This window comes from Furipterus horrens, unplaced genomic scaffold (assembly GCF_987537825.1).
Source record: "Furipterus horrens unplaced genomic scaffold, mFurHor1.1.pri manual_scaffold_9, whole genome shotgun sequence".
Taxonomy (NCBI): domain Eukaryota; kingdom Metazoa; phylum Chordata; class Mammalia; order Chiroptera; family Furipteridae; genus Furipterus; species Furipterus horrens.
In genome coordinates this window covers 1,177,608-1,197,069 of record NW_028327179.1, presented here as the reverse complement: position 1 = coordinate 1,197,069, position 19,462 = coordinate 1,177,608, and the positions used below count along the sequence as shown (strand labels likewise).

Genomic DNA, 19,462 nt, shown 5'->3' with positions numbered 1-19,462 from the left:
CCCACCAGGCAGGACCTGATCGTGCGAACACCCCCCAACTGGAAGGCCTGGGACCCCGCCCGGCTGGCTGATGGCAGACTCACGCGGAGGGAAAGGCACGTACCTGTTTTTTAGGTGCTGGGGGGACCCGAGGCACCTGAAGCTGCCGTGGACCATGATGGCGAGTCTCGTGCAAAGCGCCTCGCACTCCTCCATGCTGCGGGGAAGCAGGGAGACGTGAGCACCCCGTCCCAGGTCTCTGGGCAACACTAACCCGCACAATGCCAGCGCCACGGGCGTGCCAGGTGTCTGCGCCCAGACGGCACGGGGTCAGCGCAGCGCCTCCGAAGGCCGGGCTTCACGCTGGGAACACGGTCAGCAGCTGCATCGCCAGCAGGTCCATGGACTGGGACAAGCAGTCACAACATGTGGGAGAGGCTGCCCAGCAACCAGCTGTGGCACAAAAGCACCACACGGGTCAGAGCAGCCTTCACGAAATAACGGGGAAGCTCACAGAGAGAAGCAAGAGTTACTAACGGGCTTAAATGAACTCTTGAATCAATGGAAAAGTATCAGAAGGACGAAAAATGAATATTTTAAACAAGGAAGATTATTGTAATGTAAAAATTATATAAAATCATTAATATAAAATAATACTGGTATATGTAAGTGTAAGCGTAAATAAGCATAAATATTAATATATAAAACGTATTTGCGTGTGATATTTTCATGTACGATATAAAATACAATAAATAGCATTGTGAGTAGTAATCACTCTGTAACAGAAACCACGACTTTAATGCATCTAACGCAGACCCCCCACTCTAACCGCACGGCTGTGACTACGTGAAACGAAGAGCAACTATAACAGCACAGCACGACGCCATCAGCACCGCCGCTCGCAGCGAGAAGGACTTCGGCCGGGGGACGCGTCTGGGGTCCAGCGCTCTGATGACGCCCGACCAGGCAAGGGGTGGCCTGCGACAGACTCGCGGTCCAGGCTCCAGCGCAGCCCCGCCGCCCGTGTGGGTGGCCCTGGCTACGTGGCCTCCCCCGTCCCCGGGTCCGTGCTCTGATCCCCGGACGGCGTGAGTGGCGCCGGCACCAGCACGCGTGGCTGCAGCCCCGGGACCCCGCCTGCCCCGGCCCCGGCCCCGCTCACCTGTGCGAGGTCAGCACCACCGCGCAGCCGTCCTGAGCCTCCTTCCGCACCGCCTCCCACAGCACCCGCTTCGAGCAGGGGTCCATCCCCGAGCTGGGCTCGTCCTGAAGGAGAGAAGACCCTGGTGACGGCCTTGGGGCCCCGGAGCTGCTGTCACACCCCCACTCGGCTCAGCACGGGGGCCGGTGGGTGAGCCGCCCTGACGGTCCCTAAAAGCATCCTCGACCGCCATGGAACTCCAGGCGATGTGCCCGACAGGCTCAGGGGCGCAGGAGAGGCCACATGCACGGGCAACACCAACAGGGACCCCGCAGGGGACCTGCAGCCTCTCCGTCAGCAGCACCGCAGCCCCTGGCAGCTGACCCTCCTGGGAGAGGCGGCCGCCGGACGCAGCTGCCTTCCCGGAGCCCGGCCCCTCGACACCCACGCTCCGCGGGAGCCCAGCCCGGCTCGCAGCACAGGCAACACCCAACGGTTCGCGCAGGGGCCGGACCGCCGCTGGCGGGGGTCGGATAACGGGAGGACGGGTGCCCACGCTGCACCGCAGCCCAGCACGTGTGACCCAGAGCTGCGTCCCCTTCTCCGTCTGGCAGGAAAATGCACTTCTGCCGGCCGCGGCGCGTTGGTAATTAGTCCCGTGCGCCACGCGACGCTCGGGCACTAACGCGGCTTGTGCGCACAGGTGGGCGCCGACACCCTCGGAAGGGCTGTTTTCAGCGTTAACATGGTCCTGAGTGTTCGTTTGATAAACCAGGGGAATTATTGAGAAGTAAACTTCATTTCTGGGAACCCCCGGGCGCAGTCGGGTCGCGCTGGGATGCTGGCCTGGGCTGAGGAGCAAGTCACCGCACGGGAGCGGCACCCGAGCTTAAAGCACCGGTGCCCCCAGCCCCCCAGCCCTCACCAGCAGCAGGAGGTCAGGCGTCCCCAGCAGGGCCAGGGCGGCCGACAGCTTCCGCCTCGTCCCCCCGCTGTAGGCGGCCACGGGCGTGTCTGCGTGGGCCTCCAGGCGTAAGCGCCTCATCAGGTCCCCGGCGACCTGGAAGACAGGAGCTCTCGGTGGGCACAGCCCCCCTGCCTGGCCCCCAGCTCCAGGACTCCGACCGCCCCTCCCCCAGCCCACGGCTCCTGCCTTCACAGCCTCAGAGGCCCAGCTCATTTCCGCTCACCCCGCAGCACAGGGGACCGTCCCCTGCTCGGTGCCCGCGTGCCCTACGGCCCTGCCGCTCGGCCATGCCCCCCGCCCCCCGCAGACGGGAAGAGGAGTCACCCTCTGAGCCCTGTCAGCTGTCCTCTCCCACCCGCCACCGGAGTCACTCCTAGTCTGCCCCTGAACCCCCAGCAGCACGGGGCGACATGAAGGGCCCAGGAGGGAGGGCACCCGCGTGTGGAGGCCAGTGTGTGCCACCCTCCTCAGAGGCCTCGGCTGAAGGCGACACACGTAAGCACAGCAGGAGCCCGTCCCCGTGTCGCCTCCGCGCCAGCACGTGGGAGCCCCCTCGGCTGCACCGCTCTGCGCTGCGGTTCCTGCTCCTGGGCTGCGGGAGCCCCAGGGCCTCACCTCCGGGATGAGCGGCTCCGGGACCCCGCGCAGGCGGCAGTAGTAGCGCAGGTGCTCCCTCCCGGTCAGGGGCTCGTCCAGGGCGTCCTGCTGCGGACAGTAGCCGACGCGGAGGCCCGCCGCCCCGGCAGAGGACAGAGCCACGTCCTCCCTGCGGAGGAGCAGAGCACAGTCTGGAAAACTCCGCCCCGGGCAGCCGGTCCTGAGAACCATGGGCCCCAGAGATTCCCGTGTTTGTCTCGTGCGTTACTTAATTAGCACAAGTGGGTCCAATGAGTGAGGAGCGGCCAGGTGTCCCCGAGACCAGGCCGCACGCGGAGGAGCCCGTGAGGCGCCCAGGGCCCCGCAGCGGGCAGGCGGGCGCGCTCGGTGAGCAGCCTCCCCCCGGGACAGCCCGCGGGCACCCCTTTTCTAACAGTTACACGTCGTCTGTCACTGAGCACTGGGGGCAGAGAGGCGGGAGGAAACCCGGCGGCACCAGGGCTCAGCGCCGTCTGCAGACGGGACGCACACGCCCTCCGGGGCCGGGTTTCCCGACGGGACACAAGGAGGCGGCAGCAGCAGGAGAGGAGCCAGCGAGTGGGTCCAGCCCCCCCACCCCTGCCAGACGCCGTGACCGGACTCGGAGAAGCTGCAGGCCCCCCAGAGCCGGCTGTCGGGGAATCAGGAATCGGCCCCGCTCGCAGCTGCACCAGAGAGGACGGAGCACTGAGCGACAGAGAACCCCGGGGGCGCGGGGCCTGTACCCGGCAGCTGTGAGACACGGGAGAGGAATGGCAACCCGGCAGCGTCCTCACGGAAATAGAAACACAGCCCTCACACACGTGTGGCAGCTCCAGAGCCTGGGAGCCCAGGCCACCTCGAGGAGACAGGCTAACGCGGAGGCGGCACACTTCCTGACCTCGGACGCGCCACGTTACAAAGCTACGGGGCTCAGAACAGCGTGGCAGGGCCGAAAACCAGGTCCAAGGGTCGCAGACTCGAGGGCAGAGTAGCAAGCCCGGCAGTAAGCCCGTTCGTGCGCAGCCAGGGACAGACAGCGGGTGGGAGGGCAGTGGCCCGTGCGGGAGACCGGGCCTCTGTCTCCCACGCACGCAGACACCCGCCGATCGCCATGCAGGGCTCGGAAAAGCTAGGAAGGCCAAACAGACAGCGACCCTGACTCCCACGCAGGCGGAGCCGCGGCCGACCTACCGGCACCGTTTGCTCAGGGCACTGCTCCGCCGTCCCTGTCTCTGTGGGGGCCGCGGAGCAGGGGCTGTCCTGCCGGCCTTCCTATGGCTGTGGGGGTGCCCTGCACCGGTGCTGAGCCGGACACACGGACAAGCCCTGGAAAGGCTGCTAGTGCCGCCGAGGCACCGCCCGGCCGTGTAACTTAAGCCCCTTCACCTGACGCTCAGACGCGTCCGTGGCTGGAAGCTGCTCTCTGGTTCCGCTCCTGCAGGGTGAGGCGCGTCTCCGGCCTTCTCCGCGCCAAGTCTGCCCTTGGACTGGGAACTCAGCAGCTACTCCACAGAACGTCCACGGGAGAAGCGCAGTGGTCTGCGCTCAAAGGTTCGTCCCCTTTTATTGGCAGTAAAAGATTCCTAGCCACGCTGTCTTCAAACGGCGGCTCTTCCAAGGTCTCTAGTCCGCAGTTCAGACCTGCCCCCCCCCATGGCTCCTAATTTCTCTCTCCTAGTGTTTCTCTGACAATTACGTTTTCCTGCTCATGTCAGTGAACACCTTCTTCAGTCGTCGGTTTTTATTTTTCCAACAGCGCCCTTTCCCGCGGTGCCACGGTGCTCCCTGTGCGTTCTCTGACGCCGGGCCTTCGTTAGGCATGAAGTGGAACCTGAATTCAAGGGCATGGTGAGTGATGCCAACAGTGCTGCTGCCTGTTTCTGCTCTAACGAGACCTGCCTCGGGGTCGGCTAACAGGCGCCAGGCGTTGCCCACGGCCCTCCCCGCACAGGGCCCCGGACCCCGTGTGCGCCCGCTATGCGCTGCCCCTTCTTCGCCCTTCGGGTGGGGAGCGTGAAGAACCTTAACCCAGACAGGCTCCTGCCGCTCTGCTCCTGCTTGAGCAGCAGGTGGTTTCTTGTTTCGTATTTCACACGCAAAGTCTTGGCTTACAGACTTCACACAGGAGAGTATTTTATTAACGTGTATAATATTTTTGCTACAAATATGCCTTTTCCTTAAAGTCTGCCCATGTGACATTGATATATTTATATGTCTTTGCTGTTTTTATTTGTCTAATTGCCACTCTTTAACATCGCTGTAATTTTGTGTTTAGCATGCCATACAAAACTGCGTTTTTAAAAAGCCACTTTCTATTTGATTTTTTAAGGAAAGATAAATCCAATATTATTTACTGCAAAACATATGCTTGCTCTGGTGTCAGCCGACTGTCTTTCAGAAAAGTTCTCGCTCGCTGCGCCCTTCACGGTTCAGGCTGAGACCCACAGACGGGGGTTCCCGTACTTCCCTCTCGGCTGTCGCGCGGTGGCCGGGGCTCGCCTGCGCCCCTCTCTGGGGGTCCGCCCGGCCCCCACTCACCCGCCGACCCGCAGGCCCCTCTGCGTGGCAGTTGCACGTGTCCAGTGAGGCCCGAAGGCTACGCTCCGAGCAGGACGCTGGGCGAGGCGCAGAGGCACAGAAGGCTGACTCTTGTCGTTAGTATTTGTGGGGGCGCTTGCAGGACCCCGGCTGAGCGCGGGTGGTGGGGGCTGCGACAGGGGCACGTCACGTCCTGACACCGGCGGTCAGTCCGGGCTTTACACCCTGTGCTGGGCACACGCTCCGCGCGAGGCCCTGGCCACCGGCGTCAGCGAGCAGCGCCGGGCCCTGATCAGCCCACGAGGGTCGGTCTGAAACTCGTTCCTCAGACACCCCTTCGCCCCAAGCTGGAGGCTGGGCCCCCACAAGCCTGGACGAACTAGCCCTGCTCTGGCGGAACCCTCAAGGAAAGGAGCAGCAGCCACGCGGGGCCGGTCCGAACCCACACGTCTGCGTCTGGAAGAAGGTTACACACCAGCGCGCTCGGTGCCCAGAACTCCATTGTGTTCTCCTCGCTCATTTAATTCCTTGAATACCAATGTACAATTAACATTACAAATAATCAAGGTTAAAAATATAATTAACGCGAGTGTGATTTAGTTATAATTAAACTAATTACGCAGACATGCAGTCTAATAAGGGACTTGCAGACCATCATGGAAATGCAAATCCGTTCTTGCTTTTGAAACAGCTATTTGAATTTCATTTTCCAATTATTTTAGAAATGACAGAATGAAATTATGAAGGAGACAGTGAGCCTCCCAGGGATGAGGAAATAAACCATATATTTTTGTTTCCTTTGAATTCTGGTGATTTTGTCCTTTTGTACGTGTAAATAGAGACGTTACCAAAAAAAAGAAAAAAAAAAAAACACAAAAAACCCACCACCCTCTCAACAGAACGCCGCCTCACGTGCACGTGCCCACGGGGACTTCAGCCACACGCCTGCGAGCAGGATCCCGTTCGGCTCAGTTCCCCGGGGAAGCTAAGCAGGGCCGACCGCGCCATTATCCTTCTCTCATCTACACGGCGGGAGGGGCCCCAGACTGAGGGACGGAACAGTCACCTCGAGTTTTCACACAGGAGCGAGATGCCACGGAGGTGGCCGGGCCCCTCCGGGTAAAGAGCCGCGCAGACCCTGTCGGGGGAGGGGCCAACCGCAGGCAGGACAGACGCGCCCGGAAGGCGTATCATGGGATGGTCCCGCGCTGCTTCAGAGGAGGGGGACGCACTCGGAGGGAGACAGCGTCCTCGGACGTCAGTCCTGCGGGGCATGCGGGGGTCCCTGGCACCCGCACTAGCCGCCCGGGCAGAGGGTGGGGAAGGGCGGCTCTTACCCTGCGGGCGTCCTGATGACGGCGTGCCCCCCGGTCGGGGTGACGTCCCCGCTCAGCATCCTGAACGTGGTGGTCTTCCCAGCTCCGTTCACCCCCAGGAGCCCGAAGCACTGAGGGGGGAACAAGTCAGGCCGTGAGCCCGGCTGGGCAGCCCTGAGCAGGGACGTGTGCGGCCTCACACACGCAAGCTTCCGCACAGAGCAGCTGCCTGCGGACGCCAGAGCGCCTCTGACCTGACCGAGGCCTTTGGTGGGGTCGCGGCGCCAGTAGTCCCTGACACATGCGTGAACTCACGTGTGCAGAACTCAGGGGGGTGGCGAGTGAGTGCAACGGCGACAAACACGCGAGCTCCCATCCCACGTGCGCCACCAGCCAGCTCCTAACGCCCCCGATGGCCGGCCAGTCCCTGGGAGTCACGCATCATGATCGCTGCAATCCCCGGCCTCACGCTCAGTTTAAAGTTCTCTCGGGGAAGGGCCTGGGTCTCCGCACCCCGGCCACGCTCAGACCCCCGCCTGGCGCCGACCCCGGTTCTCAGGGCGGCGCCCGCTCTGCGCGCTGACGCTCCGCACCGGTCAGCAGTGCCGGTCCGACCCTGGCCCGTGTTCCGAGTGGAAGGCGCCCCTTGCCCTCCTTCCCAGACCTGGTCCTGAGCACGTGCTTGGCCGGGGGTCTGGCGGAGGCTCCGTGGGCCGGTTCTTGCACGTCTCCTTCCAGGCGTCTGTCTCCTGACAGCGGGCCTCCCCGCTCCCTGAATCTTGGAAAGTGACTGTGGAGGGCTTTCTGTCCCCAGGCCACCAGCGATCGCAGGACCAATGTTCCCAGCTGCTTCTGCAGCCACGCTTTCCCCCTGACCGGATCTCGTCACTAAGACTCGGACCCCTGGGCCCCAGCCCGTCCTGCCCCCCGTCGCCCCCCACCGGGCCCGGCACAGCCGAGCTGCCTGCCCTTCAAGGCTCGGACCTGGTTTGTAAAACATAAATTGAGGCCCTGCCCGGTGCCACCTGTGGCCGAAGCTCTGAGGCAGCACCGCGCACCTGATGCCGCCGCGTGACCCTGGGCCCCGCCATCACCCCCAGAGGGACAGGGCCCCTCTCGGCCATCTGTCCCCGCCACGGGCCCCCCCAGGCCCCGGCCATTGAGCAGGGACACAGTGACGCCCATGACAAGCCCGGAGAGCACACCCACGAGCCGGCATGTCCCGCCTCAAGGCGTCCCGGGCCCCGTCACCCTGCCGCTCAGGACACCCCTGGGGGCCATGGCGGCCGGAGGCTGAAAACGGTTCACCCACACGGCAGAGGCGCAGGGCCCGTCCTGGGGCCGAGCAGCGAACAAGACCCACAACTGATTTCGCGTGAACACACTGTCCTATCCACCCATGAGCCAGGGCTGCGTGGGTGCTCGATCTGCCAGGCGGGGCCCGGCCCCCGCATCTCCCAGCGCTCACCTCCAGGACACCTGCGCCCACCCCTGACACGGGGGGACGCAGCCAGACGACAGTGTGACCCGCCCAGAACCTCCCAGGAGCGGGGACAGTAGGGGCGTGAGGCACTCCCTGCCTTCGACGGTCATTCCAGGTAACCGTGTGCAGAGCTGACGGCCCCCCACGCAGCCGAGCACAGGCCAGGCCCGGCTGAGGCGTCTGCAGGCAGCCCTGGCCCACACCCCTAAGGGAGACCCAGCCACCCCGTGCAGGGGCCCTCGAGCCACGGCTCTGCTGCGCGAGCTCCCCACCTCCCGGGGACCCTCCCACAGCGAGGACTCAAGTCCAGGCAAGAGTCAGGGTGGTCTCCTCAGTTAACTGGGGTCAGAGGATGTTCACTCCCTGTAAAAAGTGATCCCATGGCCCAAACAAGAACTGGAACTCCTCAACCACCAGAAACGCCTTAAGTTGTTGAAACAGAATAAACGGCAGCCAGCCGGCAGCCCCGTGTTCACCAGGGAAGCAGCCAACGGCCAGTCCCCTCCACCTGGGCGGCGGCTACTTTGCAGAAGCTCCCGGATCTGCGGATCCACGAGGCTGCCGTCAGCGGGGACGTCAGAGGGACCCAGGACGACGCAAGCGGACGGTGAGACTCCCGGGTCCGCAGCAGACCGGGTGGCACGCAGACCCACCCCCTCACCTCTCCTCTGCGCACACCCAGGCTCACGTCCCGCACGGCTGCGCCCCGCCGGGAGGAGCCGCGGAAGCGTTTGCTGAGGTTGCGCAGCACCAGCAGGTCCTCGCCGGTTCTTCCCTTCAGCACCCGCGCCTGCTCCTTCTCGACCTCGGGGTCCTTACAGGACGTGATGGTGCCCTGCAGGGCCGAGCGGCGCCTGGGGAGTTGAGTCAGAGTCAGTCAGCTCCCAGGTGACCGGACTGCAGGCTTCGCGAGGGCGGGGAGGGTCAGAGGTCTGTCAGACGCCGCAGGGACGGCTCCGGCTGTGCCCCTCGCCCACCTGGCCAGCCAGAGTCCCCGGCCCCGCCGCCAGCTGCGTGAGAAGAGAAATCACGCCGGACCTGCGCTCAGTGGGGCAGGGTCGTCACAAGGTGACATAAGAAACCGCGCTGCCCAAGCCGTTCTAGCAGGTGGGCCATCTGGGGAGCAAGACTGCAGGGGGACACCGAGCGTCACAACAGCACACACGCTGGAGGGGACATGGGGACGGTGCGGCAGTGTCTGCACGCTATTCCTAAGCGCGGGCCGCGGGCCCTCAAATGTAACTTCCAGCTTGACTGATTTACTGACGGCTGAGCGGCTCACTGCCGTCCTCGTGATGCTCAGCCTGGTGACGTGCATCCCCTGTGAAGTGCAAGAGAAGGCCCAGCCCCACACACCAAGGAAACGTGCCGGGAAGTGACGGGAAGGGAGCCGTGCCGCGCAGGTTCAACGTAAGTGTCCACCCTGTGTCCACGTGACTTGAGCAAGTTCTCCAGGACGCAGTCCTGGTTAGAAACGGCTCCTGCAGGACCCTCACGGGGACAGAGCGAGGCAGTGGGCTCAGGCCGCATGGTCATGGGGGGCGGGAACGAGAAAGCACACTCGTCCGGGTCCACTGCAGGGTGCTGGCTGGCCGCACTGCGCTGTCCCTGCAAAGACGCGTCACAGCCGGCCTAGCGAGGCAGGGATGGGGGTGGGTGCACAACACACACACACACACAAGCGCGTGGGGAGACTGCCTTCTAGATATGCACATACACACAAATGCCACGTGCTGCTCCGCTGTCCTCACCTGACCCCCACCCCCCGGGCAAAATGAAGACACGTGTTAATGGTGACAGGGTCTGGCAAAGGATGCATGGATATCAGCGCTGACTTTCCCACATGCCCGCTTCTGGGAACTAACCTGTTTCATCACAGAAGTAAGTTAGGTGCCACGGTCAAAGGCAAGGGGCACAGAGGGAACTCACTGAGACAGCCACACACGGGCGGCACCATGTCTGCTGAGACCGCCCGTCCGTGCGTCCACGACGCACACCCACCCGGCACGGGAGCCCAGCGCCCTGCCCACGAGGCCCGAGTGTCAGGAATCGGGCTCACTCTGCCCTGCAGCCTGCGGCACTGACCGCCGCGCCCGTTGCCAGGGCGAGCCCCGCACACGTACCTGAACCTCTGCATGTGGTCCCCGTGCAGAAGCACCCGCAGCAGCAGGAGGACCGTGCCCTGCGAGGCCAGCTGCACGCAGATCCAGCCCAGGAAGCTCATCTCGAAGGGACTGGCGTAGGCGTCAAGGCCGGAGCTGTGGGTCAGGTCGTACTTGATCTGGTTGTAGCAGAGCTCGACCAGCCCCTGGCCCAGGCAGAACTGGGGGAACAGGGCGAAGACCCACTTGAGGATGTCGTAGACGGCCTGTAAATTCTGCGCAGGGACAGGAGGAGGGGAGGCGTCAAATCAAGAGCTCGTCACAGCATGCAGCTCTCCGGGTTGCCGCGTGTCCCCGGTCCTCCCAGGTGTCCAGCGAGCCTCAGGATCAAAGCCTCCGCCCTGCTGGGCTCCGGCAGCCCCTTTGGAAGGGAGCGGTCTCTCCCCCACCCGCCCCGCCTGGATCCGGGACACACATCACTCCCGTGTTTCCCAGGCTCTGCCGCAGGACGCACTGTCCCCGGAGACGCCCCGAGCTGATGCAGAGGAGACCAAGACGGGATTTTAGGCTTTGGATGGCCGGGGGCACCTGGCGCACGTTATGCCGAGAGCACTAGCCAGCCAAAGACACGGGCTGCAGGACTCACTCCTGTGCAGGAGCTAACGAACGGACTGAACTGACAAGCGAAACCGGGACAGACTCACAGACGCAGAGAAGGGCCCAGCTCGGGGCAGGGGGGTCGGGGAGGAGGCTGGAGCCCAAAGCAGGAAGGACTCGGGGCACAGACAGCAGGGAGGCGCTTGCAGGGGCGGGGGAGGCGGACAAGTCCCAGGGGATAATGGCAATGGAAAGAAATACAGTAAAAATGAAATATTAAAAAATAATAAATTTTAAAAAGTGCTTCACAGGCAGAAAAAAGAAAAATAAAATTTTTAATTGAATATATAAAAAAATTCAGCATTCTTGTAAATCCATTATTGTCTTTACCGTTTGGTGCTTTATGAAGATTAATTTTATTTTACAAGTGAGTTTTAAGTTATTAGCGTCAACCCCTGTCCCCCAGGTGCTTTCTGAAAAACACGCCGTGCCTCCGGTTTTACTGGACTTTCTGTGGCCTCTCGTTCTCTCAACAAACGTCCTGGGTTCCGGGAAGGAACCTCAGTACCAACAAGGAAACCGAGCCTCGCGTGTGAGTCCGGGCCACGGCGTGAAAGGGCCAGCGCTGACCCCCACATTTCTGGCCTAGAGAAGGGGGTCCCCCACCAGGAACACGCCGTGGGGAAGTCCACCGGGCCGCGGGGCCCTGCGCAGCTGCTTTACGGAACCTCCGCCCGGAACACACACACTCACCGAGCGGCCCACGGAGGCCGGGGAGGAGCGTGAGAGGCGGACCCCGTTCCAGCCTCCCTCCCCTTCGGGGCCAGCTCAGTAACCGACCTAACAACAGCATTTATACGGGAGAAGATCGTGACCAGGTACGCACTTCAGCACAACAGTGCGTCCGTCGTAAACATGAAAGAACATGCTTACAAACTGTCGCTTTTACACCTCATGGTAGATCAAGTCCCGTTTGCCCCCGTCGTACAAACCTGTAACTTAACTGGTATAAATGCAGCCTAAGTCGTGGGGTTCGGGCCGAGGGAAGGCACCGGAGCCTGTGCTGTGTGTCACGGTGAGCTGCCTTTTGCACACAGACACTAAAAGGACACAAAAGCTTCCTTCACTTCAGGCCCGGCCCGGCCCGGCTGCCCCTCCTCACGGACGTCACCCTGTCCCAACGTCACCTGTCATGAGGCCATGTTTTGAGGTCCAGTCTCAACCCACGAGAGGCTCTCCTCTGCCTGATGACGCGCACGCAGCCTGAACTCGGGGGCTGGTGGGCGGGGCGGTGCCGCCGCAATGACGCTGGCTTCAGGCTGGACAGCAACGGACTCAGGGTGACGGCCACTCCAGCGCATCTGCAGCGTGTGGACACCGAGTCGCTCGCAACCCACGCATGTGAGGGGCTGTGGCTGCCCAAATTCACAGGGCGACACTGCATACGTGTCCGTTTAGGCTGCTGGAGAGCAGACGCATGCGGGCGTGGGGAGCTCGGCGCCCCCTGTACCCCCGCCCCCGCCCCCTGCAGGCCGCTCCCCGGCGGGCAGGCCGCGGTGGAGAGAGCGCGCGTGAGGACAGACACCAGCGGACAGGCTGCGATTCGGGAGAAGTTCAAATGCTCACGCGAACCTCACAGCTCGCACCCGGTGACTCGCACGGGCCACACGGCAGCTAAGACTGCAGTCCCGGCCGCCTTCCTGGCCCCCTTCACGGATTCCACAGCCTCCACAAATGTCTTTGAAGCCACTCGCTTATGATGGTGAGCTGCGTAAGCCGACGACACCCGCACAGGAGCAAAGGGGGGGGGCCTCGGCGGTGACAGCCTTTCGCCATTTAACAACAGAGCTGGACCTGTTTTCTGCGACAGCCTGTTGCCAAGTGGGGGAGGCGGTTCACAGCTGGGGGAGCCCCCACCCCCACCCACTCCGTGTCGGCCCTGGGGAAGCCGAGGTGCCTGGCCAGCTCCTCCGGGGGCTGTGGGACCCTCGTCCTCTCCTCCTCCTCCTGACAGTCCGCTGAAGCAGGCTGCGGCTCGAGCTCCTCCTCACACGTTCACGGGGACACTGCTCACGGCTCACGTCACATGGAGGGGGCAGGGAATCCATGCACAGCCCCCGCCAAAGCCCCTGCCCTGGTCTGCGCGTTTGCTCTCAACGGCCAGACGACACCTTAGCTCAGATTACTGTCCACAGAAGCGGCGGCTCCCCCCGCTGAGTGCTGGGGACACTCGCACACCCCACTGCTTCTGTCACCGACGAGGCATAACAACCAACGCAGGACCAGCCGCCCCGGAGGGCCCCTAAGTCCCGCAAGCCCAGCCCGGAGGGCACAGTCTGTCCCTGGAGCAGACGCTCGTCCCTGCGTCACCGGAGCCGGAGCCAAGACCGCAGTGCAACCTCTGGCAGGAGGAGCGCTGGGCCTGCCTCAGGCTGCTTCCTCGCCTGCGAGGCAGTCACCCTGGGACGCTGGGGCCGTGAGGGCCGTGCACACAGCATGCAGTCGGGAGAAGTGTGCGTCAGAGCTGAGAGGACAGAATGACCCAAGGTGCGGGGGGCAGGGCAAGCCCGGAAGTCTCCTCCCCCACCCCAAGGGGGCACAGGGGAGCTGGGGGCAGAACGTGATTCCGCCGCAGAGGCCAGGAGCTGGGGCCTGGGACCGGCCAGCAGAGGGGCCTGGCCCGCCCCCACACACGGCAAGTGGGCCGCAGGGCAGGGCACCTGCTGTGTCTGAGTGTGGGGAGCGCGGCAGCCCCGCCCGCCGTGTGGGTTCTGTGCCCTGCCACAGCCGTTCCCCAGCACGCAGGCGCACAGTGGGCCTGCTGGGGGCGGCGGCCCCGATGGAGGCACAGCAGCTGCCGTCACCGGCCCGGCCACGGCTTTCACGACGGCACTAGAGTCAGTTTCTGTCCTGGGGGTGGAGCTGAGAGGGAGGCCACCGGCCTGCGCGCACTCGGCTCCAGCGGGAAAGGGGGCGGGTGGGCAAGAGCGGCCTCCTCGCCCAGGGTGGGCCTTGCAGGCCGGGCGGCGCACACTGACCTGGGCGCTGGAGACGGTGGTCAGCAGCCGCGGCACGGTGGTCGTCAGCAGGGTGCAGAGGCCGAAGACGAAGTTCAGAGAGACGTAGGTGACAAACGCGGCGTCCGCGCTGGGGAAGAGCCCGGACATCAGGTACATCCCAGGGAGAGTCGCGTACCTGAGAAGTGCAGGGGAAACACGTGTGTTTTCCCGTGACCCTTCCTTCCAGAGCAATGGAATGAGAGACGGCGTTTTCCGGGCCCGGCCAGTGCTCCTCACTCAGCGAACAATTTTCTGGGGCTTCAGAGGACCCGACGCTGCTGAGCAGGTCCCCGCCTGGGCGGCGTGTGGGCCTGGACTCGCAACTCTGCCTTCCTGAGAAAGGCTGTGGAGACCCCCTGAGAGCTCCCTGTGGGGGCGCCTGGGCCTCGCCCTGAGCACCGATGCCCCCCCCCCCCCCAGGAAGCAGAAATGACGCCTGTTTGTCACACTGAGGACGGAACCCACCAAGCAGGCGGGAAGCCGGGGCTCCCAGGGAACACTGGCACGAGGACAGACGCAGACGTCAGGTCGTGAGGTCCTCCTACTGATCCGAACCCTATCTTCTGGACCACAGGTGACGGCCTGCTGTCCCAGCCCAGGTGACAGCCCATGACTAGCTGAACATGACCCTACCGGTCTTCGCGAGCTCCCCTGACTTGGTTCCTGGTGGAGTCCAGCCTCGTCCACTAACTCCTGCAACGTGGGCCCAGGGGCGTCTGGGTAACAGCCCCGCCCAGCGCCTCTGACGTGCTCGTCCCGGCGCCAAGCACAGCGAGACTGTCACCTGCCCAGGACCGCAGTGGCTTCATCTCCTGCTAGGATGCCCAGACCCCGGGCCTGTCCCTGAGGGACTGGAGAACCACGAGGTCCCTCCGCACCGGCCTGCAGCCGAGGCCACTCGGACCTGCGCTCAGTCACTTGTCAGGCAGGGGAGGCTCCCAGGCCGCGCCGAGCCGCGTGTACACCTGGCAGGGGGATCAGAGCCCCGTTCAGGCAGAAAGCAGACACAGGCGGGGACGTCGGTGACGCCCCGACAGTCCCCGTCCCATGGCAACAAGCCGTCACGCGGGGTCAGCAGCAGCGTCCCCACCTGCTCAGTATTCCTGTCACACACTTGGCTCAAGTCACCTCAGGGGCAGCCCCCATCCCCCGGCCTTTGTGTTTTTATTAAATTGGCTCATAGTTTATGTTTCAGGGAAGCCAGTGGCTGCCCTTAACAATCTCTTACTAAAACACAACATGATCTTACTTCAATGATTTTACATGAGGGTTTTAGAGTTTGCTACACATCGTCATGCTGTTCGCGATTATTCCAGAACTTATGGTGACAGCCCGGGAAGGGGGCGGTGTCCTGCAGCCTCCCCTCCGCGCTGAGCAGGCCCGAGTGGGCGGAGGGCTCCATTTCCTCGTGCGCTGGAACCTCTTTTCCCTCTGACTTTGGGGTGCTGTCTTCTTCCCCCTGATGCACATTCTAAGCAACCCCCCCCCACCCTTCCCAGCTTAGATTCAAGTTTTCCTGGCTAGAAAGATAAAAGAACAATAAAGTTACTCCCGGGCCTTTTTTCCCATTGTCTCTTACGAGCAGCTCTCTGCTCCTGCCCTCCCTGACTGCGTCCACTCCAGACTGCTAGGCAGCCCCACTTTGTGCCTGGCCCTGGGGCCGGGTTTCAGCACACTCGGGGACCAGCCTTCCTGAGCGTCCTCCTGGGCTCCCGTACCTCCAGCCCACGTGGGGACAAGAGGAGGAGGGTCAGGGTGCACAGGGCCATGCCCCCAGGAAGGCGGGCACCATTCAGAGTTATGAGCCTGGCTGGCTCTGGGGAGGGAGGAACTGTCCTTTAAACTGAGCTAATCCGGGGCCCTCAGACACCACCCTGGGGCCCTGTCCCTGGCTCTGGTCTGAGGTATCTTCCCAGACGCCCTCTGTCCCTCGAACACAAGAATCCCTCCCCACGGGTGTCACTCCTATGGGCGACAAATGTACTTCAAAAGATCCATGAATCTTCCGAAATTGTGGGGGAAAGGCTGTAGTCACGCAGGAGGAGAGAATTCTTAGCTTTCTTAATACTCTTCAAGGAATTTGCAACTAAAACAAGGTTAAAAGGCTCCTAAAAGCGTGTTTCTTGAGAGTTTCTAACCATGTGATCTTGTCCTTTCTACCTTCACTTTTGAAATCTGCTCTCCAAAAGTTCAAAAATAACCTCCAGCCAAGTCTACACTCCTCCCGCTCAGAGCCATGACAACGTGGCCCGGTGAACCGGGTCAGCCGGCTGGGATCACGGCACCTCCTGAGGCCGGGCCTCCACGCAGGGTCTTCGCAGACAGGCACGTGCCGTTCCAGGCATGCGTGAGTCTCCACCACGGGTGGGCTTCAGAGCGTCAGCCATGACGCCCTCCAAACAGGAAGGTAATCCCACCAGGGACCACAACAGCCAGAATTAACTTCGTGGTGACGTTTGCAGTCACTGTCCCTGAGGGTCCTAAGAACTGTCTGACACACTATTCAGAGCAGCAGAACTGGGGGGAAGAAGCTGAGACTCGGAGAGAGTAGCTCTCCCCAAGGCCCCGGCACTGGGCAGTGGCTGTATCAATGTCCCCGAACAGTGTGTCTGTCCTGCCCTCCCTCCCTCCCACCCGCGGACGGGCCCACTCACCTAACACCGACATGTACGTCCGTCACCTGAACCCTGTCCCCGGCTGTCTGGAATGAGCCTGGGCCACTGCTGTAACCGTGCTTTGTATAAAACTCACTTTACATGGAGCTGTGGCTTCAACAAGCAAACAGCTTTGCTAAAAATAGCCGTGAATTATGGTAAGTTGGTACGTTCGTGCTGCTCCCACTACAGGCAAACGTGTCTCCCGAGAAGAGCCGGGGGGAGACCCACGCGCCGCACAGAGCACACAGTTCCGGGCCCCTGGCAAGGGCCCTGAGGAGTGCGTGCACATGAGGGAGTCAATAAGCGACGTTTCTACTTCTGCATTTTTCTCTGATTAAAAAGAAAAGGTAACAGACGAAACATTTCTGAACTGCTAATGTAATAGGAGAGGGAGCATACACTAGACCTGGGCGTATGGGAAACCCCCCAGAGGCCAGTTCTGGGCTCCCTGGGTGACGCCTTTGGGCCCCTGATTGACGTCCAAGTCAGAATGACGGGGCCGTTCCAAGTGCACGAGTCTGCCAGTCACCCGAGGGCCGTCCCGAGCCGGCCAGGCCCACCTGCGCCCGCGCACCTGCCCGCCCTCCTCCACGGGGCCTGCGGCACCCGCGCCCACCTCGTTCCCGTGGCAACACTCATAGAAGCGGCAGGCCACGCAGCCCCCCGCAGGCTCAGAGCCTCCCCGGGGCGCCCTGCCTCAGGGTCTCACCACGCACCCAAACAGCAGCAGCAGCAGCGCCGTGGCCGCCAGGTTCTGGCGGAAGGTGAAGGCTGGGACCCGGAAGGCCGCGATGGCGGCGACGCACAGGCAGACAGAGACCGTGTAGAAGAGCTGAGAAGAGGAACAGGGAAGGGAGAGAGTGACTTCAGACAGACACGTCAGCTCCGACTTACACAGGTTCACTCTGCACATCACAGGCTCTGCAGCAGTATACATACACACTACACACACACACCACACACATGCACGCACATACACACACCACACACTATACACACACACCACACACATACCACACACACATACACACACCACACACATACAGATACATACCACACACACTATATGCATACATACACACTACATACATACCACACACAGATACACACAGCACGCACATACACACACACATACACACTACACGCATACCCACACACACACACACGCTGAAGCAGATCACGGACGCAGAATGCACGGGACATCACCCCGGGTCCTACCATGTCATACAGGAAGTTGGCCAACCAGTAGGTCCTATAGCCCAGGCCACTGATGTGCTGCAGCCGCTTGGCCCCGGTGGCCCGGTCCCTCACCACGGCGCTGGCCATCGCCGCAGACAGGATGGAGAAGCCCAGCACGATGCAGAGGGCCACGCCGCACTGGCGGACGCTCTCCAGGCTGCGGCGAATGCAAGAGCGTGTCAGGAGGGAGACAGGACGCGGCCTCATCCTGCCGGGAAATCCTGTGCTGGCTGGCAGGGGGGCCACCCCCCGAACCCCGTCAATGACTTTGGAGGCATGGACTACTGGTCCCAATTTACACAGGATGTCACTGCGGAGGGCCACGTTGAGGGACGTTCCCGAGTCTGCCCGTCTCCAAGTCTACTCTTGACCATTGAGCCCAACCCCCAGTTAAAATGAAGGAACCCCAGAGTGCACCTGCGGGGCGCTGTGGGCTTCCCCAGGCCGGGACCCCCTGCTGGACGGCAGCGCCCTCAGGGAGGAGGGCAGGCATCAGCGACAGCTGCACACACCACTGGCCCGTCTTTGAACTCAATCTCTCAAACACCAAAAGGGCTTTGCTCTGGACCAAGGTGTTTGCGGTAACACGCACTGCGCACGTTCATGACCATTCTCTGCTGGAGAGTCTCCAGCACCCCAAGGCAGCCCTGCCCCCTCTTCGGGAAGGTGGGTGTGCAGGCCGCCCTGGCCGCCAGCCGCCCCCACCGCCCCCCATCACCTCCTGCTCTGCAGCGTGTGTCAACAAGCTGCCTAGGATTCGGGGCCAGGGCGGGCTTGCTCAGTCAGGGTGCGGCCGTGGGGACAGACAGCAGGCTTCCTGCCGCCGTCACAGCAGGAGAGAACGCCCAGGACCCAGGCCGGGATCTCCGTCCCCCTTGGGTGGACACGGGTAATGGATAAAAAACCGTCAGCTGTAACTAAAAGCCAGGCCGCTGCGTGACGAGACGGGAGGTGGGAAGGAGGGGACGGGAGGCAGAGGCAGACATGTGCCACCTCCTCTGAGGCGACGAGAACTGACTGGACCCCGCACGTGGGGAGCCCGGGCTGCACCCCACGACTCCCCCAGGCCGTGCAGACGTCTGGTCTGAGACCTTCCCGAGGAGGCACTCCTGCCTGTCCCCAGGTGCACGCTGCACCCAGCACTGTCACCAGAAAAGGCACGCGGCACGCACAGGGTCCGTGACTTCAGGGAAGTCACCCCCAGAGCATCCTGCCCTGAGAAGCAGAGCGTGTGACGCGCTCACTGTTTGAGCCCGAGTCACGCACTTCCTCACTCAGAGGTCACTGTCCTTGCACTTTGTGAACCACGCCAGCCTGCATGTCAGCATCGCGCAGGGCACTGCCGAAGCAGCATCAGATCCCCCCCAGGCCACCCAGAGACCCCCCTCCGTGGGGGGTCACCCTCCCCACGCCCCTGTAGCTCACATCTTGTCCTCGTCCAGCAAGGCGCCTCCATACGGGTGGCTGTACAGCGTGATCCCTGCGGGAGACAAACGGAACGTGAGCCGCAGCCCTCTCCCTGCAGGGTCAGCGGACAGCCCGCTGCCAAGGCACACAGCCCCCTGGGCCCACGGGGATCCCTGTGTGCTCTGCCCAGCTGCTATCCTGGGGCCCAGGGACAGGAGACCCCGCAGGAGCGGCACGTGCTGACATGCACCCCGACAGCCAGCGCTAATGTGGGAGCACCCTGCGGCCTAAGGCCACGGTTTCCCACCCGTGCGCCGCAAGGATCTGTAACACGGGCAACACCTGACTGTGGGGTCAGG

At 62.7% G+C, this 19,462-nt stretch overlaps 1 protein-coding gene across 1 annotated transcript in view; it reads right to left on the bottom strand.

Annotated features, from left to right (window-relative positions):
• LOC150001183 (ATP-binding cassette sub-family A member 13-like) overlaps nucleotides 1–19,462 on the bottom strand; it is a 94,505-nt gene that overhangs the window by 2,067 nt on the left and 72,976 nt on the right. Inside the window, exons 36-46 of the mRNA XM_090287766.1 lie at nucleotides 19,122–19,176; nucleotides 17,676–17,853; nucleotides 17,174–17,289; nucleotides 13,780–13,936; nucleotides 10,166–10,419; nucleotides 8,704–8,896; nucleotides 6,581–6,690; nucleotides 2,703–2,853; nucleotides 2,046–2,180; nucleotides 1,142–1,245; nucleotides 104–196 (exon numbers count right to left, since the gene is read on the bottom strand). Coding sequence (XP_090143892.1) covers nucleotides 104–196; nucleotides 1,142–1,245; nucleotides 2,046–2,180; nucleotides 2,703–2,853; nucleotides 6,581–6,690; nucleotides 8,704–8,896; nucleotides 10,166–10,419; nucleotides 13,780–13,936; nucleotides 17,174–17,289; nucleotides 17,676–17,853; nucleotides 19,122–19,176 — 1,546 coding nt within the window. The remainder of the gene's footprint in view (nucleotides 1–103; nucleotides 197–1,141; nucleotides 1,246–2,045; nucleotides 2,181–2,702; nucleotides 2,854–6,580; nucleotides 6,691–8,703; nucleotides 8,897–10,165; nucleotides 10,420–13,779; nucleotides 13,937–17,173; nucleotides 17,290–17,675; nucleotides 17,854–19,121; nucleotides 19,177–19,462) is intronic.